We start from the raw sequence: 22,726 nt of genomic DNA on the forward strand, positions 1-22,726 counted from the left end.
AATCCTTTCTCTGATAACTCAGACTTTGAAATTATATACTCTGTTGTTAGAAGTGAGTGCTTGATTTCAGGCTGGTGTATTCAAATAGTTTAAAATGACCATTTTCTCATTTCTGCCAGTGGGTGTCAATTTTTTGTTGTTGCTATTTTATACTCATTTTAAAAAACCATGGTAGATATGGTTGCTATTTTAAGGCATGCTAGCTGTCAGAGGCAGACTGGGCTAGTAGCAAGTGCTAAAAATATACCCTTTTCTCAAATAAGGGAGATTTAATTTAATTTTCTTCCCAACAGATTTAACAGGGCTTCACAGAAGCCAGCCTTTATCATAATGTGCATTAACTAGGTGGTGCAGTCATCTTAACCTCATTCAGCTAATTCAGTTAAAAGCACATTTTCACCCCAACTACAAGACAAGATAAAATTGCCCTTGTACATATCTCATCACAGTCCAGAAACTGCTTTAGGCTTCTCACTCTCAAAACCACTCTGGGGTGACTTTTTCAGCATTCATGAGATACACTAGGTTAATCAGATTTTACGCTGGGGTCCAACTTAGGCAGCTGCTATCACCTTATTCCATTACTTCCAGGCAGGTAAAGGCTCTTCGGACTTCATGATCAATCAAATGTTTAGGTACTGTCTATGAACGCATTTCATATTTAACCCAGGTTACTTTCCATCTCACCACCTGACTTCCCGTTGTACTACATTGTGCGTAATGTGGTTTAAATGTTTGAGCAAGGCTTTTGCAGACTAGCTGAAGCTTTGAACAATCCAGGGCAAACAAAAAACTGTTAAATAAGAGTAAAATATATACTCTCACCCCAAAAAAACTCTACATAATTTCAGACCAATAAAAAGGTAATATAGCAGGATGGCAGTGACTCAATCAAGGAGGGACCCAGGACGCAAATGCCTGAGCCATTTATGTCCACTTATTTGTTATTTATTTAAGGCATTTTTACCCTATGCTTCAGCTGAAAAGTCTCCTAGAGTGGTTTACATGGGATCAATACAAAGAAGTCTGAAGGTGTACAATCTAAAAGACATGACACAAAAGGAAAAAGGGAAAGGGAGGAAAGAGGAAAGCAAACAACTCAGCCACGAGTTCCTAAAATGAAATAGTTCTTATAATGACCAGCTGAAAGGTAAACTGTTCCAGAAGAGAAGGAGCTAGCTGGTCTCTCAACGGAGCCAACTGAGTGGCTCTGCTTCCCATCTCTCTCTCTCTCTCTCCTGCAGCCTGATGAAATAGCTAATATAATAAATGAAAAGAAATGGCTGCTTCTAGGTGACAGCTGAGGGAGGGAAGGCCCAAAGGAGGTGGTGTTTCAGCCGATCTGATAGAATGGCCCTGCTTCCCATCGCTCCCTTTGCTTCAGCCAGATGGAATGGCTGCTGCCAGCCAGGTAGCAGTTGCGGATGGAGCCTGATGAAGCTAGTCTTTCAGCAAAGGCTTGAGTCAGATGGCCAGTAGCATGGCATTTGTTCTGCCCTGTTGGAAGAGTGGAGGCTTCTTTTCTGTAAGTGTTAAAGAAGAAGAACTTGAAACAACAGTGAACAGGAGAGAAGACTTCCCTGCATTCATTCATTCAGGGATTGTTTTCTATCTCTTTCCTGGCTGTAGGAAGGGAAGCAAGCTCAGGGAGACAAGCTCAGACTTCTGTGCCTTCCCCCTTATTTATCACAGGTGTTCTTCCCAGCCAAGAGGAAGGGAAACTAGGGGCTTTCAGAAGAAACCCCTGGTGCTCTGTCTCCTCCTCACTGTGCTTCTGCTCAAAGCACCCAGCCTTGCTGGGATGTTGGAGGGAAGAGGTAGTCAATTAAGGACTGGTCCTATCTTCGCCCCTTGGGAAGCCCCGCTTGCTCCAGCCTTTCTGCTATCAATGGGCAGCACCACCTTTGCATTCAAGAAGAGTGACCGAGTGACGGGTGTCCCATGTTTTCCTGGATGAGTATTCTTAGGTCATTGTTAAGACAGCATGCAAACTCATCTTGGCAGAGATGGTTAGAAGGGTGTGCATATGAAGCCAGTCAGTTATGAAAGCAATGGCAGCTAACCTTGACTCGCCCAAGATCCTCTTCTTGTCAAAGGAAGAATTCCTTCTGAAGATGGAATTTTGGAGTGCTTAACTCTTAACACCGGTTACAGAAGACTTGAGCACAGAGTCGTGTCTTAGGAAAGGGAGTTTGCATTTTTGAAATCTCATTACCATACCTAGCCAGCATCACCAACATAGGAGACAGAAAAAAAAGGCTCCATTTTGGGTTCAGGGGGAAAGTAAAGAAAGATAGGAATAAACTGAGTAAACATTCAGCAAGTAATCTGGAATATTCAGTCTTCTGATACTATGCAGGCTTTACAGTCAAGATGTACAAAATTAATACGCAATACATGCATGTTTACATGGTGGTCACTTTTACTAAAATATGCAGTGGCCTCCACATAAATGACAGTATGATTACTATTCTCTCCTGCTCAGTCTATAAATTAGTGTCTTGTTTTTACACTGAACCCAGTCACATCCAGTTGTATTATTGTTGATCAGCGTATCTCTGTTGGTGTAATTTATTTATTTATTTATTTATTATTTTATTTATTCCATTTATGAGTCACGCTATAGCTAAAGCTCTCAGGAAGACATACATAATAAAAGCAAATACAACAGAACCAATGATAAAATCAACGATAAAACACACTCTACAAACAACTTATTGTTTCTATAATGCAAAATAACTAAAAACACACAGAGAAAAGCAAGTATTTGTAGCAGAGTAGTTTCAAATATATTCACTCACTCTTATAGTTGAACAAGAATGTAGCTCCATTTATTAACTGCAGTTATAGTCAGATAGCAAAATGTTTTAGCAAGCTTCATCGTCTTTTCAGTCAGTCTGTGGCCTCCTTTTAAGTGTCACACAAGGTAAAATGGTTATGGACTCTTCAGTAAGCTATCTATTTCAGAGCTGAATAAAGGCAATCATCTCAGCCCTAGAAAAGCAGAAGGATATATATCACAAACACAAAGTGGACATTAAGATATCATCTAAAACAGGGGTGGGCAACTTGTGGCCCTCCAGATGTTTTTGGCCTACAATTCCCATTATCCCTCACCATTGGCTATGTTGGCTAGGGCTGATGGGAGTTTTAGGCCAAAGCATCTGGAAGGCCACAAGTTGCCCACCCTGATCTAAAATAACTCACTGGGTGGTTCATTGTCACTGTCCTCCCTCAAGTGAGAATAAAAGGTTATACACTGCAACAATATTGGTGTCATAGTGTGCTAAACAGATGGCAAATGGTTAATTAAGAACAAGGACAGACTGCATTGAATCAATAGCATAAAGTCACAGAAATGGGCCACAACAGGCAAAATAGACATACTGATCAGGCAACCTACATATCTCTCTGTAGGATAGAAACATTTGTACGATCTCTGCCTGAGGGTTCTGCATAGCTTGCTGATCTAATGGCGGGCTGAGGATGCTGTCTTTTTCATAAAATCAAATAGCTTTTTTTAAACCCATTTGGCTTTTAGACTCCTAACCATGTGATTAGGAAGGTTTTTAAGAACACAGCTTCCTAGTTTGCATATCATGACAAGCCTCCTTGTGTTAATTAATCCTTGGGGCACCAGAGTGCATGCTGGGCATCATTTTGAATATGCAAGCCCCAGCCAACAATTGCCACGGTTTATCGTGTCATGCAAACCTGGGCGGCAGGGGTTGTGTCAAGTTTAAACAACCCTCACATGACCCATGGTCTGTTCTAGGGTTACGTGATAGTTGTTTAACCCTCACAGAACCCCTGCCACCCAGATTAGCACGACAAAGCCATGGCAACCGCTAGCCTGGGTTTGCATATTCAAAATGGCGACCAGCACACATCGTGGCGCCCCAAGGGTTAATTAACTCATGGTGGGTTGTCATGATGTGTGGACTGGCCCAATGGCTCTATATATAGTGACAGGAAATATGGTGGTAAAAAAGTGATCTGTAAAATCCTCAAAATGGATGACAAGGCAAGCCAATACGATAAAGGATCAACAAGATAAGAAGAGCATAAGACAATGGGAGGCAAATACTGTAGAACAGATCAGATACCAAATGCCAGTGTTTTCTATTAGTAACATGGGGTGTTACTAGTGCTGCCTGCTTCAAGGAGATTTATAATTTACACAAGAACGAATTAGCTCTGTCTGTCAAAACAAAGGACCGAATAGAAAATGGAAGTTACTGAACAATGAGAGTCTAGGCTTAGCCTGGACATGGAGTTGTCTTAGGGAGCTCAAAGCAATTTTGTAATAGTGAAAAATACAGCACTAACTTTCAAAGGATATTCTCTCTGAGTTGCCAACTGCCCTGTGCAACTTTTGACCTTTGGATTATTGAGCAATTAAACCTACCCGATGAAACAGTAAGTAAGTTGCCAGATTACTAAGGATCAGGAAAGAATTAATAGTGGACCAACATCATCAAAAGACACAATGTGAAAGGCAAACTTGCTTCTCAAGATCTGTATCTGGAAAGAGACTATGCTATACTATGCAGTGGGGACTTCTGTACTGATTTAAAGTGGTGTGGTGTTTAACTTCTAGAATGAGAGGTGGAGGAAACAAGCTTGCATGGAATGAGAATCAAGCCTGCATGCCCTGGAACATCTTCTCCAAATGCCAGTTACATGTGGGCTAACTATGGTTACATCATGATGATGGAAGTCACTCTGCACATCCTCAAAGGCACTCTGTTCTTTCTTTGTGAGTAGGTTAGTCATGACTAATCTGTCCCATCAACTTCAAAGTATAGCTAACTTTCTTTGGACTGAGGCTTAATTCTTACTAAACATTAGGAGATTCTAGGGCTAAGTTTTGGCTCAAGCTGAACTCCAAGAGAATGCAGTTGTCCACAAAATCTCTTAATTCTCCAAGTGACACAGTGAATACCCTTAAATAAATTATAATCCAAACAGTTCAAGGCTAGATGGTAAAGACCAGTAGCGGTTAGAGTGTTGGATTGGGATTCAGGAGATCCAGGTTCTAGTCCCCACTTAGCCAAGAAGCTCACTGGGTGACTTTCAGCCAATCACTGACTCTCAGTCTAACCTACCTCACAGGGTTCTTATGAGGATAAAATGGAGAGGAGGAGGATCATGTATGCCGCCTTAGGTTCCTTGCAAGAGGAAAAAAAGAGGGATAGAAATAAACTAAAAAACAGGATTTCATATTTAAAGATCTAATGGTTTGGCCATACCTAGAACAGTGTCATGGGTACTTTATACCATTCTCCAAGTCTACATAATGTTGCAGCAGGTAGGGTAGACAGTAAATGGAAGATTGTTACTTCATTCTGGAATCTGTGATGTGTAGAATTTTCATCAATTTTCAGTATTCATTTATTTATTTCTATACCGCTTTTGATTTTTAAAAAATCCCAAAGTGGCTCACAAGATAAAATCATGATAAAATACCATAAAACCAATCAATAAAACAATAAAATACCATAGAACCAACCAATTACACAATGAAAATTAATAAAATAAAAGATCTCATTAAAATAACCAGGAATCATTGACAACACTAGCAGTCAGGGAAACACCTGGGCAAACAGATGTTTTAAGTCAGCAGAGGAAATAGCCCACAATAGGAGCCCACTTGATTTCAGTGAGGAGACGATTCAATATCATGGGTTCCACGACAGAGAAGGCCCTTTTCCATGGCCAAATGAACACTAGCAGGCCACAATATGGAAAGCAAGGCTCCCCCTCAGACTGTAGAGAATGGGGCAGCCTATATGGGGGAAGAAAGTCTCTCAGTAGACACATGTAGATAGTTGTAGGAGACAGGCTGTCTGGATCAGAAAATGCAAAATCTGTCAAAACTCTTCTCTCTAATATAATTACAAACACAACTAAAAAGAGATATACTAGAAAGAAAGACTGGTCAGATATCAGTTGGAGATGTTTGGACATAGGACATCCTGTCTTAGAGCAAAGGGTTGGCTCACATTACCAACAAAATTCTATGGCTGACATCTGAAGAGCTATTTTACATGCACTCAAGGACTAGAGCATGCCCAACAGGGTTTTAGACTGCTTTTGAACTCTTCCCTGTCCAGTTTTAAAAAGCCATTCTGGGTAAACAGAGTTACTTGTGTGATTTTCTGGACTGTGGCCCATGTGCAGATATCCTAAATAAATGAGGTCTCATCGTAGAGGTACCAATTCCCATTTATCTCTTATTACCTGTCAGCACCAAAATCGATAAATTAATTTGGCCGCAAACACTGCCGCTAGGCCAACAGGTATTGCAAATAATGGCTAGCCTCAAAGGCAGGGGTAGGCAACATGTGAGGGTACAGGGGCCAATTTGCCACCCCCAGAACCCACTACAGGCTGCACAAACCCTGCCCCCTCTCCCAAATAACTGATGCCGAATTGCTGCTGAAATTTGGCAGCAATTCAGCGGTGGCAAAAAAGCCACATTTTCACTTTAAAACAAGGTGTGTGGGGAAGTGCGTGTCTTCTTTTACTGCATTATCACACTCCCAAAGCTCCAGGGAGTGACAATTTGCATTAAAACAAGGTGCATGGTCCCTGTGTGGTTTGTTCTAGAATGAAAATGCACCTTTATCATGCTGCCACCCCACCAAAATTCAGCAAAACTCAGTGGCAGTAGCCACATCGTGGGAGGAAGTGGAGGCCACAGAAAAGGCCAGGAGGGAATGTATGCAGCCCATGGACCATGTGTTGCCCATCCCTGCTCTAAGAAGTCAGGCATAACTTCCTTTCTGCCACTCCTTTAGGACATTTCTCTTAATAGGGTGAAGGAGGGTTCCTCCATCCACTTCCTGGCAATTAGAAATACTCCAGATTAATTTGCCCCCAGAGGTTGTAGACTCAATATGTTCCAGCAACATAGCCTTGCGTTCTGTGTCAGGTCATGTTCAGGTCACTACGTGCACGCATTGGATTTAGATTGCAATAATGAATGTGAAGCAGTCTGAACACTCCAAGGTGCTTTGTAAATGCTTATTATGATTATTAACTCCATCCACCTCTGCAAATCCCAGACAATGACTATGCTATTGTTTACATGGCCGTTTATCAGATGAAATACAGCCAAGCATCTAATTAGCTAATGTAATTTTTCCTTCCTATCAACTTGTTTCAGCCTTCTTGGATTAATAACTTCTTCATGTATGCAAATCAAAGACTAGTGACAATTTAGAGGGGGGTTTATCACAGAGATAACTGATTGCATAAAGAAGCCCAAAAACACAAATGAAAGAAATTATCCATTACCAGCTATATCATTTATACACTAAAAAAACTTGTGAAAATAAATGAAAAGCCCTAAAAAATGAAGGCTGGTAAAATCTGTCAGTATCTCCTTTCCATTTCCTTCTTTGCAAGGACCAAGCTGAGATAACATTTCTGAAATGATGAATACATAGATGCACAATTACATTTCTTTGCAGAGGTCAACAGTGCAACTTCAGCTTAAAATGCATTTTAAAATTAGATAGTTCAGCTGGAGAAGTTGAAGCATCAAATCAGACCACCTGAGACAACACTACATTTAAGTATTGTATTCCACATTAACACCATCTTATACTGGCTGCAAGGTATTGCTTCTGATCTTTTATAAGGAACATTTAAAGTTATGTTTCTTGTACAAAGAGGAAAAAAGGCAAAAAATATGCCAAAGTCATAACATTATAAAGTGAAGCTTTCAGGCCAATAAAGGAACAAAGAAATCTCAGACATAGTAAATGGTGGCGATAGAGATAAAGTGAAGCGTCTCTGGGTTCACTGTCCCTTTAGAGCATAAGAAGGGAATTGGTTGATCTGGTTCAGTAATTTTACATTCTCATCATCTCTCATACTGTGCTCCGGGCAGCTGGGTGAAGGCGCCTGGAATGAGCCCCTTGCTGTAATTTGAACACTCATATGGGAGCTTAAATGCTGTAAACTATGTGAGACTTTTTCATGGTTCTGAGGAAAGAACAGGGATTCCTGTAGCTATGTCCAGTTGTTGGGTAATCCCAGATTCCATCATCTGGTTAGAAACCTTTAAATTCTTTAAAGCATGAATTTTTACAGTTCAGAAGGTGGTGTCCTAGATAACAGACTAGTCCTAGAAAAATATTTTACAACTAACTCAAAATTCCAGTGAACATCAGTAAATGATATTTCAGATATATTCATATTGCAAACCGTCTATATTTTTATCAAATAAAGAATAAATGTCAATTAACAAAATTAAGGCTGCAGTCCTAAACGTACTTACCTGACAGTAAGTCCCATTGAACTCAATGGGGCTTACCTCTGAATAACACATATAGGATTGGGTTCTAAGCCTGTCTTTAATGTCTGACCAAATCACGGCTGGAATCCAAAAAAGGATTTTTATTTATTTTATTTTATTGAATATACTTCTCAGCCACCTTTCAAGATCACGGTCTCCCCAAAAGATCTAAGGTATAGATCACGGTTCTATACCTTACAATATAGAACAGTAAAATTCTGTATCAACATATAAAAAGCACCTAAAAATTTAAACTATGTTTAAAATAAGCCAGTTAAAATAAAATACAGTTTCAAATATCTAAGAGCAGCAAATGCCATACAGCCTTTTTAGTTAAAAACTAAAGAGAATAAGTATGTTTTAAAGCCCTTCAAAAGCAGTCACAGATGGAGTCAGCTGGACATCTCTCCAGCTGTTGGTATATCTCTATGGAATTCCATAGGTTAGAGGCCACCAAACGAGAAGGCTTGCCAAACAGGTTTATATGGGCATGTTTACAGATGTACATGAGAGAAAACTGAGTGCACAGTTGGAGCTGTTATCACCACTGCAATTTCAAGTGCTGAAAAGACAAATTGCTTTAAAATTACACTGCAGTGTGTCTCCTTGACAGTGAGAGCAGTTGCAGTTAAAGCAGTAAGCAAAGCTGACTCCTGGGGTGTGTTTCCACCAGCAACTTACTCCAACCTGGCTGCGTGTGGAGGTCACATGGTTTACATGACATCATGGCCATCCTGCAGCCACCCTGGAGTTAATCGCGGAAAAAACAGTTATTTTGAGACTGGCTATAGTCCGACTTTTCCTCTTTACTTCAGCTCAGTTATGGTCTTGTTGTGATGTGTTCCATCACCTCCACTTGCTTCAGCATCCTAGTCCTGCCCATGGGGCGTGTAGCCCTTGAGTGTGTGTTGCTCACTTGCCCGTCACCTCATTGACCCAACCCTTTTTCCTCCCTCTTTTCCAGAAGTTTTCAGCCATTTTGGAGCAGGATTCCGAGGTACCAACTTAAAAAAAAAAAAAAGATATTAAGCACTAGATCGCTAGTGCATGTAAGCTTGCTGTCACGGGTGAGCAGGCACTCCCACCACAGCCCACAATCAGATAAGCAACCACTTCCCCAGAACTAGGGTGGCAAGGATCCACATGGGAAGGATGCAGGTAACATTCTTTTGGGTGGTTTGCACTCCCAAAATGATGCCGCAAGGATCGTGTCAAACTTGTCTGCCTCCACAATGAGGCGTGGAGTGGCTAGGTGCTATGGTGCATCAGCGCCGAAGGCAGTAAGGCTCCTAGGCGCTAAACAAGGATCCACTGGGGAGACTGCCTTGTGTTCTTTGGGCCGGGGAGCAATGCCCCAATTAGCATTACCAAGTGTTCTCCTGAGGCGGCGAGGCACAGAGGCGCGTAAGTGCCAAAGTCAGTAAGGCGCCTAGATGCTAAATGAGGATACACCAGGGAGATGGCCTTGTGTTCTTTGGACCAGGACAATAATGTTTGTTTAGAACAAACAGGGAAACTTTGGGATCACTTCAGGCCGCTCAAAATTATGCCCCACTTTCCTACAGCAATACACCAGAAGAGTAGGGGAATTCTTCTCTTCTGGAAATTAACAGAATTCATACCACCTCCCCAAAGTCTGCAGTCCCCTTGGGTTCATGACTATAACAATGCCACTTCTTTCTCCCCCAGTGCTGGTGGAAGGGGCCCATGGCTTTGTCACAGTCTGCCAGCAAGGGGCGTGGGGTGTCATGGAGGCATCAGGAGGTTATGGATCTACTGGACATTTGGGGTGAGCAGAAGCTCCAGGAGCAACTTCGCTCCAGCCACTGGAACATAGATCCCTACGAGCAAATAGCCCACCAAATGTCCCTCTGGGGGCACAGACGCAGCACTGTGGAGTGCAGGATAAAGACCAAAGCTCTGCAGCTGGAATACAGAAGGGTAGTTACACACAACTCCCGCTCTGGGAGTGATGCCACGGCCCATCCCTTCTATAAGGAGCTCCACATCATCCTCAGAGGGGAAGCTACCATACAGCCCAAGTGTGTCTGCAGGAGCATCAGCATTCTGTGCATTCCAGCTGCTCTGGCAGCTTTCTTAGCACCTCTGGCTGAAGGATCAGAGGAGCTCTTCAGCCCTGACCTCCAGACTGTTAATGTGGAGGAATACCTTGGCCCAGTTGAAGAAAATATGGGTGAGTTCTCCTCTCAATGGATCACTGCCTCGTTGTGGCGAAGGGGCTTGCATAACTCAGTGAAGCCATAAGTTATGCCGTGCAGGGCCACCCAAGATGGACAGGTCATGGCGGAGAGTTCTGACAAAATGTGGTCCACTGGAGAAGGAAATGGCAACCCACTCCAGTATTCTTGCCAAGAAAACCCCATGGAACGTATCACAAGGCTAAAAGATATGACGCCGGAAGATGAGCCCCTCAGGTCGGAAGGTGTCCAATATACTACTGGGGAAGAACAGAGGGTATTTCCAAGTAGCGCCAGAAAGAGTGAAGCGGCTGGGCCAAAGCCGAAAGGACACTCAGCTGTGGATGTGTCTGGTGGTGAAAAGAAAATCCAATGCTGTAAAGAACAATATTGTTTAGGAACCTGGAATGTCAGATCAATGAATCAAGGTAAGCTGGAGGTGGTCAAACATGAGATGGCAAGATTGAACATCGACATCTTGGGAATCAGTGAACTAAAATGGACAAGCATGGGCGAATTTAATTCAGGTGACCATCATATCTACTACTGTGGGCAAGAATCCCTGAGAAGAAACGGAGTAGCACTCATAGTCAATAAAAGGGTTGGAAAAGCAGTACTGTGGTACAATCTCAAAAATGATAGAATGATCTCAGTATGAATCCAAGGCAAACCATTCAACATCACAGTAATTCAAGTCTATGCCCCAACCACTGAGGCTGAAGAAGCTGAGATCAGTTCTATGAAGACCTACAACACCTTCTAGAACTAACACCAAAAAAATATGTCCTTCATAGGGGATTGGAATGCCAAAATAGGAAGTCAAGAAATAACCGGGATAACAGGCAAGCATGGTCTTGGTGTACAAAATGAAGCAGGACAAAGGCTAATAGACTTTTGCCAAGAGAACACGCTGATCATAGCAAACACTCTTTTCCAACAGCACAAGAGGCAACTCTACACATGGACATCACCACATGGTCAATATCGAAATCAGATTGATTATGTCCTTTGCAGCCAAAGATGGAGAAGCTCTATACAGTCAGTAAAAACAAGACCTGGAGCTGACTGTGGCTCAGATCATGAGCTGCTTGTTGCAAAATTTCGGCTTAAATTGAAGAACGTAGGGAAAACCACTAAACCATTCAGGTATGACCTAAATCATATCCCTTATGAATATACAGTGGAGGTGAGGAAAAGATTTCAGGGATTAGACCTGATAGACAGAGTGCCTGAGGAACTATGGACGGAAGTCCGTAACATTGTTCAGGAGGCAGCAACTCAATCCATCCCAAAGAAAAAGAAATGTAAGAAAGCCAAGTGGCTGTCTGATGAGGCTTTACAAGTAGCTGAGGAAAGAAGGGAAGCGAAAAGCAAGGGAGAAAGGGGAAGATATATCCAACTGAATGCAGAGTTCCAGAGAATAGCAAGGAGAGACAAGAAGGCCTTCTTAAATGAACAATGCAAAGAAATTGAGGAAAACAACAGAATGGGAAAGACTAGAGATCTCTTCAAGAAGATTGGAGATCTCAAGGGAACGTTTTGTGCAAAGACGGGCATGATAAAGGACAAAGAAGGCAGGGACCTAATAGAAGCAGATGAGATTAAGAAGAGGTGGAAAGAATACACAGAAGAACTATACAGGAAAGATCTTAATCTCCCTGATAGCCATGATAGTGCGGTCACTGAACTTGAGCCGGACATCCTAGAGAGCAAAGTCAAGTGGGCCTTAGGAAGCATTACTAACAACAAAGCTAGCGGAGATGACAGTATTCCAGCTGAGCTATTTAAAATCCTAAAACATGATGCTGTTAAAGTGCTGCACTCAATATGCCAACACATTTGGAACACTCCACAGTGGCCACAAGACTGGAAAAGGTCAGTTTACATTCCAATTCCAAAGAAGGGCAACGCCAAAGAGTGTTCAAACTACCGTACAATTGCGCTCATTTCACATGCCAGCAAGGTGATGCTCAAAATCCTACAAGCTAGGCTTCAGCAGTATATGAACCAAGAACTACCAGAAGTACAAGCTGGGTTTCGAAGAGGCAGAGGAACTAGAGATCAAATCGCCAACGTTCGCTGGATCATGGAGAAAGCAAGAGAATTCCAGAAAAACGTCTATTTCTGCTTCATTGACTACGCTAAAGCCTTTGATTGTGTGGATCACAACAAACTCTGGCAAATTGATGGGAGTACCAGACCACCTTACCTGTCTCCTGAGAAACCTGTATAAGGGTCAAGAAGCAACAGTAAGAACCGGACATGGAACAACCGATTGGTTCAAAATTGGGAAAGGAGTATGACAAGGCTGTATATTGTCGCCCTGCTTATTTAAGTTATATGCAGAGTACGTCATGAGAAATGCCGGGTTGGATGAATCACAGGTCGGAATTAAGATTGCCGGGAGAATTATCAACAACCTCAGATACGCAGACGATACCACCCTAATGGCAGAAAGCAAAGAGGATCTGAAAGAGGAGAGTGCAAAAGCTGGTTTGAAACTGAACATTAAAAAAACTAAGATCATGGCATCTGGCCCCATCACTTCCTGGCATGTAGAAGGGGAAGAAATGGAAGCAGTGACAGATGTTATTTTCTTGGGCTCCAAGATCACCGCAGATGGTGACTGTAACCATGAAATTAAAAGACGTTTGCTCCTTGGGAGGAAAGCTATGGCAAACCTAGACAGCATAGTAAGAAGCAGAGACATCACCTTGCCAACAAAGGTCCATATAATCAAAGCTATGGTTTTCCCAATAGTAATGTATGGCTGTGAGAGCTGGACTATAAGGAAGGCTGAGTGCCAAAGAATTGATGCCTTCGAACTGTGGTGCTGGAGAAGACTCTTACGAGTCCCCTGGACTGCAAGGAGGTCAAATCAGTCAATCCTAAAGGAAATCAACCCTGAGTGCTCATTGGAAGGACAGATACTGAAGCTGAAGCTCAAATATTTTGGCCACCTAATGCAAAGAAAAAACTCCCTGGAAAAGACCCTGATGCTGGGAAAGATTGAAGACAAAAGGAGAAGGGGACAGCAGAGGATGAGATGGCTAGATAGCATCACGGATGCGATGAATATGAACTTGAGCACGCTCTGGGAGAGAGCGGAGGACAGGAAGGCCTGGCGTGTTATGGTCCATGGGGTCACGAAGAGTCAGACACGACTTAACGACTGAACAACAACCTCCTCTCAAGCATTTTGCATGCTCCCCCCCCCCCCGCCCTCAGCTCTGTAAGCCTGCTGCTGAGACGTTCTGTCTTGCCTTACATAACAGCAGACCCTGCAGAGGGAGAGACTCGGCCTGATCAACCACAAGGTGAGTAGGTGCCCAGGGCCTCTGCTTGCAGAGTCAGGGGCACTCGGACAAAATGTCCTTCACGTCAGACAAGTTCGCCGTTGGCAATACCGCCTGCACACCACTGGTTTAATGGCCTTTATGTCCCACAGCTGCTACATCACCCTCTTCAGCCACATATGTGGGTGAGACCCAAGGCGATAATGACCGCATGAATTTTGAAGGGTCCAGCCCAACGAGACTGGCCCGTCCGTGTGAGCTCTCACACAAGTCTGTTTTCTGTTAGGAGCCAGACTGAATGTGCCACAAAACGGGCAGTGTTACATACTGTGGTGAGTGGTGGGCCCAGACATATGCATTTCATTTTAGTACTTGTTACTACTGCTGCTGGAATGATAACCATGGTAAGTGGGATAAGAGTAAATGATAAGATCCCCTCCTATCCCCCCCACCCCCTTTCCTGAAAGCATGGACACTGCAATACATACCTTTCTGGGTACGCTGCCCAGGTCTGGGGGAAGTGGTGAAAGTCTGTGTGTGTGTCTTTCTTTAGACTAGAGCCATCCTTAGCTGATCTATGGAGAAGTAGCTCTGACTTCATTCAAAGGGGCTCCCCGACAGGAATAAATGCACAGAATTGAAGCCATCGGGCAAGGGGGAAGATGATGTGTCTTCTCTGGAAATGCCTTCTCTCTCTCTCTCCCTCATTCTGTGTGTGTGTGTGTGTATGTGTGTTCCCTCCCCCCGCCGAGGTCCCACTTCTCGGCTTTGCTGCTCCCTCACACCAAGGGAAGGCCCTTCCCCCACAATGCCAAAGTCCCGGACGTCACCCAGGATGCTCCCCTACTCAAAGGAAAGGCCACTTCTCCCCCCAGCACCCTGCCAAAACCCCAGCTCCCATCCAGGGCACTTTCTCATCCTAAGGGAAGGCCCTTGTGGGTGATACAGAACTGGCCACCCCACCAGGCTTGCTGTGGGACTCCAAATAATGTCACACCAGTTCCTCCTCTGCCCACCATGGCCAATGGAAGAGAGCTCCCTAGCTGGGCTGACTGGAGCACACTGTGTGGAAGAGCTTCGAGTCTGCCAGCAGTAGCCCATAGAGAGTATAATGTGGACCGAGTGGCACCCACAGACACTCCCACATCTCTGCAGGAGTTTAAACTGCACAGTCAGCAGTCTTTCAGCCCAAAACTTTGGACGTTGCTTCATCACTCCCTGTGTTTCATTCCTGCCCAGCCAGACCACCACCCCATACCACAAGGGAGCTGCATAAAAGTGACTGTGGCCTAACAAGTGTACTAATTACACCACATTTCCAGGATAGAGCTGTGCTCATATGGCCCCCCAAGCCCCTTGTCCCTCACCCCTCTCCCGACAGACCCAATTTCAGCATTCAACACTCTGCCTTCATTTATTACAACCTTTATTGAGTGTTATTATCTTCAACGTACTCCCAGGACTTCTATTCCTAGGTGATAACCACCTGGGTGACAGAGGAGCTACTGGGGGACTGCTGAAGTCCAGAGCCACTGGGTGACTGCTTCTCTCACCTACTCTCCTGTGTAAGCGTGCTGCCGCTCAGTGTTGTCTGGCTCAGCACCAGAAGTGGCCATCTGGAATGCAACTCTCAACATCCGTGCGAATAGCACGCCCCTTACTCTCACAGATGTTGTGGAGAATAAAGCAGGAGACAATGACCGATGTTACATTCTCCTCTGCAATCCCTCACCTGGCAGTGAGGCACTACCAGCAGCTCTTTAGCCTTCCGAATGCCCTCTCCACCACGTTCTGCGCCCACCCAAGGCAGTAGTTGAAATGTGCCTTGCGCCGGTCCAGATGTCCTCCGTAGGTTTTCATGAGCCATCTCCAGATCAGGTAGGCACTATCAGCCACTAACAGTGGTGGGACAGCCACCCCGTTGATGGTGATGGTGGGGTTCCCAGGAACAAAGACCCCAGCCGCCATTGTTTCAAAAACGGCGGAGTTCTGGAACATGAAGGTGTCATGGTTCTTTCCACTCCACCTCACCTCAATGTCAATGAAGCATCCTGTGTGGTTAGTTTCTCCTTGGAGGAGGATGAAGAACAACTTCTTCCAGTTGATGAAGTCGTCACCCTGCCTCTTCAGGGAGATGATCGGCACATGATACCCATCCACAGCTGCAATCGCCCGAGGGAACCCCAATTTTCTGAACCCATCCATGATCTGAAAGAGAGCAAGTTCATCACTGCTCCATTTGTGGAACAGCAGATTCCCCCAAGTCCCCGATCCTCCACACCAATCACACACCCCTTCCCCATCTGCTGCTGCCGCGCTGCCTTAGGCTGCTCTCTTACCCCGGGGTTAGGCTCCCCCTCACCCATCATCCACAGCCCATCCTACCCTAGGCTGCTCCCGTACCCAGAGGCAGTCTCCCCACCACCCATCATCCATGGCTCCTCCTGCCCTAGGAAGCTCCCATACCCAGAGCCAGGCTTCCACCCATAGCTCCCCACCCATCGTCCCCAGCTTACCATGGCTGTGTCCCCAAGCTCCACAGCCCTTCTCAGGAGGAGGTGCTCCATGGCCAGGCAAACCTCGATAACATTTTTGCACGCAGTCGCTCTTCCCACTCCAAACTGATGAACTATTTTCTGGTACACACAGGGATTCGCCAGGTGCCATACACAGATCACCACGCATTTTACAAGTGGAATTGGCTCCCTCATGTTTGTGGTTTTCCTTTCCAGTGCTGGCCGGAGAACCTCTGCTATTTCAAAGAGAGCCCCCTGCGTCATCCGGAAATTAGCAATCCACGGTGCATCATCCCAGATTTGGAGAACAAAGTTCTCCCACCAATCCTGAGTGATTGGGTAACACCACCAGTGGGGTTTTGTGCAACTACCCATGAGAAAGGCAGCAGGGTTAACCTTCATGTAGAGCGGGAGGGCTTCTATCCTAGGATACCTGCTCCTCCTAGCCCTCCTGAGCTGCTTGAAGGTGGACTCTCGATTCTGCATGAGCCACAGAAGGGATACCATTGCCCTAAGGTTTGCAAGCAGGAGGCAGATCACCGAGATGCACAGCTGCAGGCTTTGAGGCTCCATGATGGAATGGATCCTTTGCACGCCAGCTGGAAGCTGCCCCACATATGCATACAGCTGGAAGCTGCAGATGTAGGAGAAGTGGGAAATGTCGCAAGAGGGAGGAGCCAGAGCAGAGTAGAAGAGAACAACATATAAGCACCCCAAACATGCAAGTGATTTATCTCTCCACCATGGGTCTACATACATAGTTGTTAGTTTACAGCACTGCGGGCAGCAGGGAAGTACATGATTTGAAGCGATCTCGCACTTTAAAAGTTGACAGCAGAGCGCTTAATAGTGACAGAACTCAGACATCACCTCCCAACTCCCAGAGCCTGTAGGGAGCTATCCCGTTGCAAGGAGAGGAGCACAATGGGGCGATGTGGGAGGATGCAATTGTGCCCATATTACTCTCCACACTTTCATGAATGCAAGATTGCGCTTTAAAGCCCTCTTTTAGACAAAAAAAGGGGGCTTGAAAGGCACAGGAAACACTGGCAGGAGAGGGGCTACTGGAGCAGAGTAGAACGGGCGCTGGGAGGGGTATCGGGCTACAGGGAGACTGAGCGCACAAGTGCGCCTTTGTGCCTTGCTGCGCTTTCGTTAATGTGCAATTACGCTTTAAAGGCCTCTTTTGAACAAAAAAAGGGGGGCTCGAAAGGTGCCGGAGACACTGGCTGGAGAGGGGTTACTGGAGAGGAGCAGAACAGGCACCGGGAGGGGGGATTCAGCAAGAGGGAACACAGATGAGCTAAGCAGAACCACCCACCATCAGCCGAGAGAGAATATTTCGATTTCAGGTGAGTGGAAACAGCACAGAGCCCCAGGCAACGCCACTGATACGCCGGGAGTTGGAGCACTGTGTAAATTGGAACAGGAGCACATCCGATCATGGAAAAAGCACAACAAAGTTGCCAGCCAATACCGTGGAAACACGGCTCTGTACAAAGATGTCAATAGCTTATAAGAGGGAAGTGGATTTTGGCCACTCATAATATCTCCTTTGCAAAGGAAAGCACTTTTAAACATCCTCAGCCATGTGCCCCAAACTAGGGTACGAACAATTTTTACAAGGGGGGGGTGGAATGTCAAAAATAATAATGTCAGAATAACCAAATATCTACAAGAGTTATTACAAATCTCATCTCTTAACTACAAAAGCTAACTGGGAAAAAAAGATCTCCAGATATAACATCAACAAATGTAATGGTCAAAACATATACCTATTTTCTTCTGACATACTTCCGTCCCTATTTCATTTAAAAAACTAATCACATGTCTGAACCTCACAAAAGCTTTAAGTAGGTAAAAGAAAAAAAGAAAGAAGCTAGACAATACAAATGTCACAGGGACCTTGTCCTAAAGAAGTGGCAAATCATATTGTGGAACACCAGCGACGCTCTTTATTCTTGTTATTCATTCTGAAATTATAGTTCTGGCTACAATTGTGCAGATATTTCTATCTGCACAATGATTCCATTCATAAACCATAAGAGACCAACATTTTCTGTCCTTTATGGCATTAGCAAGACTGCAGAAATGAAACAAAAATGAGAGAAAACATGACGTTCTTAACCACAACAGCTTGCACACTAATACACTATTCATTTTAAAGGATACAGCACTCATTTCAAGGGATATACCACTCATGCAAGGAAAAGTATGCACAAGTGATTGTTTATAAAATTATAGTTGTTAACAGTTTATGATTCAGTGCTGTAGCAAATACATTTACTACATCATCTCAACACAAACATTGATTGCAAAAGGGAACTGGAAATTTAAACTGTTTATCTTTGCAAAATTGTCTACCTAATCAGTTTGACCCCATTCAAGAAAAAACCACCAAAAATATATATTTCTAGACTAAAACCACATGACATTCTTGTGTAAATGAATAATTGGCAACGTGGTCTCAATCAAATACTTAGATCTCTGTGACTGACCTAAGCACAAACCATGTCTCAATCATTAGCTCAAGAAATTTCTATTCATACAATTCTGGAAAGCTATTTGTAAACAAAATTAAATGTCTGATCTTAGGAAACAAATCATGAATCACCACAGTCCTAAGAAGTTGCCCTTCACATCACTTTGCAGCATTTAGTCAACACATAGGGGAAAACTGTTTTATCTGACTGTAACCCTGTTGGTGAGCTCATACAGGAAGAAAGAAATGAAGTCATAATCTGGCCTGGAGACTAGGTTAGAGGAAGTAGATTGTGCTATATGATTTATTATTGCTTTCATAATATACCTTTTGTTGTTTACTTCACTCGTCCTGTGGATAGCAGCAAAAACATATTCCTCGTTCACTTCTTGGATTCTGAATTAATGAAATGGGGATGTTCAGATATGAGATGATGGTATGTGAACAGCTGCTTGCATCAACTCTGGTATAAAAGGTCAACATTGCAGGTCTTTCCTCATGAGCTACTACTAACAGAAGAGACAGCCAGGACTGGAGACAGGACGCGAACTCTTGCTAGCAGCATCACTTTTGACAGGTGAAACGTCAGAGAAAAGCTTAGATGAATGAGAATTCAAATGTAAAGATGTAGTAAAACGCATGGGAGAATGTAACACGAGAGGAGAAAAGTACAAACACATGCAGCCATATTCTAAGCATGTTTACTCAGAAAAGAGTTCCATTTAGCTAAGCAGGACTTACTTCTGAGTAAGCATGCATAGTTGCAAACTGCTGATTTCACAAAATTCAGCTTTGGGTCCAAAGATCCTGCTGCACAAGGTTTCCAAAGAAGCAGGGGGCTGCAAATGGGGGAAATCAGCAACACCTCCCCACTGCATAAGCAAAAGCACCTTCTGCTCATGCACTGAGATCTTTGGATCCAGACCCCTAAAGCTCCAATAGCCCACAGCTATTTAATCCAAATATGAATATGAATGTTACAGTCCTGGCTTTGCACAGTCACCACAGCTGACCTCGGGGAAACAGTTTCTCATGTCACTGTCATAGAAAAAGGTGCCCCATTCTGTGAAAATGCCAACTGCCTGAGTGAAAGAGCCAACTGGTTTATCCACATCTCAGCAGCACAAGCTTACCCACAGAAGTAGGAAGTTGAAGGCCCAACGCACCTATTCATTGCAACACTTGGCAGTCCCAGGAATAAAAAAAACATACTTACAATGAAACTCTAGCATACTGAGAATATTTGCATTGATTACACTCATCTTACCCCAGCTAAAAAAAGAATCCCAGTTAAACGAGAAGAATATGACTGTGCTTGGTCCCACCTTGAACTTATGTACCATGTAATATACATGTAGGACAAAGGTCACAGCTGTTCGGCAAGCTCAAAAGCAAAAGAAAACAAATAGCTTCAAGTGAATAGATCCATTTCATTTTCATCCATTCTGCATTCATGTTTCACTCTTTCAACTCACAACACAAATTTTATCTACTGCACTGGTATAAACAAGCCACCTAAAAGGATTTTACAAAGGGAATATACCTCTAATTATTCTTTATCCAGATATTAGCACAGTGATTTGGATTTGTGCAGAAAGAAATACATGAATTGGGATTTGTGATAGAATCAAACATTAGCAGAGATCAAGAAATGCTCAGCTATGGGCACCAATCAACAGAATTTTACCAGGATGAAATATTACCCAGTAAACAAATTCTCAAAAGAAAAACAAACTGTTCACCCTGTTCAGAAGCATTGCTCTGACACAATCATAATTCACATGTCTAAGTCTTGTGTAATAACAGAGCTTAATGTGTTGTGACCATGGCCAACCCACCTTGGGGGAAAAACAAAAGTGGAAATTCAGATACTGCAAAAACTGAATTTCTGAAAATCTTAACTGTAAGCAACTGGAAAATCAACTATCAAAACAGAGTTTTCATCTCTCCCAGAGAAATAAGAGGGCCATAGAGCATTTATATACATATTTCACAGATGCAACTTTAAAATGCCTTTTTCCTGGCACAGAAATTAAGGGGGGGCGGGGGGCGGGGAGGACTTATCAGATCATTTAGGAAGCAGCAACTCCCAAAAAAATTCTTATCCCACTCAAATCAACAAGGAGAATAACTGTGGCATAAGGGAACTGTAAGAAGAAATAAAAGACTGTAAACACATATCACACACACACAGCATACTCCATCCTTTAGCCCCAAAGGCTCCCAAAGCAGTTTACAAAGATAAGGAGCACAACAGTCCCTGACCTCAGGCTTACAGTAATATTTTGGTATTAATGCTATTAATAAAAATTGATGGAAGCTTAATTCCTTGAGACTTCACCAGTATCCTTTCCTGATAAATAAGAAGTAGTAACACAGTTTGAGACCAACTCTACAGTATGTTTTCTTCCAGGATCAGGCTGCCACATATATGCACATGTGTGTTAAGAAATGAGTTGGGGGAGAAGTGGTTAATGTGACTTGAATTAAGAAGCTGCATAAAACTGGCAAGGGCACAATCAGTGAACATCATGTAGAATACACACAAATGAACAACAGGAACTGGGGATTTTGAGTATTTCCCAGTCAACTTTCATATTTTCTGAAGGATGTCACAGTGAGAACATGCAGAATATCTAACAACTATCACCCAGCATCTATTCAATCAGGCTGTGGCAGAAGGGGAGATAGAAAGCAGGGCCATTTCCATCAGCTGAGAGACAAGCAACTGTTAGCTTCTCCTCTTTGAATTTCTTTCTATTCCAGCTGGTTGTGATAAGAAGACCAGCATCTCATTGCATTACAGCTGGTCGTTATCAGAAGCATACAATATTAAGAACTGGTTCTGGGGTTGTCTTGTTTTCTTTCCTTTCCCCTCCTCTTTTTTATGTTGTCTCTTTTTAGGTTGTTAAGCCTGAAGGCAGGAACTGTCTTGTTCTTATTAATCCATAAGCTACTTTCTGAGCCTTTCTGGCTGTACAGAGGGATATAAATGCTTTAAACAACAGGATGTTTCACATACATACTCCATACTGAAAAACAACGGCCACCTGAACCACTATGCATATTCACTCATCCGTAACTTGGATAGGAGACCGCCTGGGAATCAGGCCTCCTGCACTGAGCAGGAGGTTGGACTCGACAGTCTTCTAGGCCCCTTCCATCTCTGATTCTGATCCCACGACTTAAGGCGGTGCAAGTTTAGCGGAAGGGGCGGAGGGACGAAAGTCGCCCTTTGAAAGTGAGCCTCCTGAAAACCAGTAGGCCATCTGAATAAACATCCCCAAATCCTTGTTAGTGTAATTCCTTTATTAGGCCCAGCCAAAAGATCACTAAAGTGCGCAAAGCCTTTCCATGACTGATCGGCTGGCGAGGGTAATGAAGGTATTTGGCATTTTTCTTGACGCTCAACACGTCTATCTTTGGGGGGTCTTCCTGAATAAACCGGCTCTTCGGGCCCTTTTCCACTTTCCCCCAGCCTCTTCTACTTGCTCCTCTCTACATCCGAAACGAATGAAGAAATGCAAAGAAAAAGCCACAGCGGGCGAGTGTGTCAGCGCTCTTCGCCCTCTCCCCGCCCCGCTCCTCTCCACATTCCCACCCTCGCCGCTCCTCCCTTTCCACAGGGCTTCAACAGAGGGGGAAAGGAAGACGAGGAGGAGGCGGGGAAGGGAGAAAGCGCTGCTGGGGGAATGACAGTGACGTTGACGATGACTGTTCAACTGTGAGGCGGCGGCGGCGGCGCCTGCGCCGTCGCCGTCGCTCGCGCACACGTCTCCCTTCCTCTCTGCTAACTTCTTTCCCAGCGCGCGCGCGCACTCGCGCGCGGGGGGGGGCGGATTGGAATGGTGACGTAGTAGGCCGCCCTTCCTCCTTCCTGCTCCTCCCCCTCGCCCACAGCCAGTGACTCCCCATCAGGGCTGAGC

The 22,726-nt window shown here is 44.1% G+C and overlaps 1 protein-coding gene across 8 annotated transcripts; it reads right to left on the reverse strand.

The window, feature by feature from the left end:
• Window positions 1-256: 256 nt before the first annotated feature.
• LOC146352544 (uncharacterized) lies at window positions 257-21,992 on the reverse strand. 8 transcript variants are annotated; one of them, XR_014787763.1, is made up of 5 exons: window positions 21,851-21,992; window positions 19,128-19,396; window positions 2,802-2,994; window positions 2,064-2,220; window positions 930-1,523 (listed from the first exon to the last, which is right to left on the reverse strand). XR_014787763.1 is itself a non-coding variant. In XM_084834300.1 (5 exons), the coding sequence occupies exons 1-3, from the start codon at window positions 17,075-17,077 to the stop codon at window positions 2,989-2,991; spliced, it is 942 nt and encodes a 313-aa protein (XP_084690426.1). In that variant the 5' UTR covers window positions 17,078-17,157; the 3' UTR covers window positions 930-1,523; window positions 2,064-2,220; window positions 2,802-2,988. The 8 variants fall into 8 exon arrangements, 2 of the variants coding, with proteins under 2 accessions (XP_084690426.1, XP_084690424.1); XR_014787762.1 differs by having other exon boundaries at window positions 21,823-21,974; XM_084834300.1 differs by lacking the exons at window positions 19,128-19,396; window positions 21,851-21,992 and adding exons at window positions 15,834-16,010; window positions 16,319-17,157.
• Window positions 21,993-22,726: the final 734 nt, after the last annotated feature.

This window comes from Heloderma suspectum, chromosome 2 (assembly GCF_057233095.1).
Source record: "Heloderma suspectum isolate Gila_16-S chromosome 2, 16-S_ref, whole genome shotgun sequence".
Classification (NCBI taxonomy): domain Eukaryota; kingdom Metazoa; phylum Chordata; class Lepidosauria; order Squamata; family Helodermatidae; genus Heloderma; species Heloderma suspectum.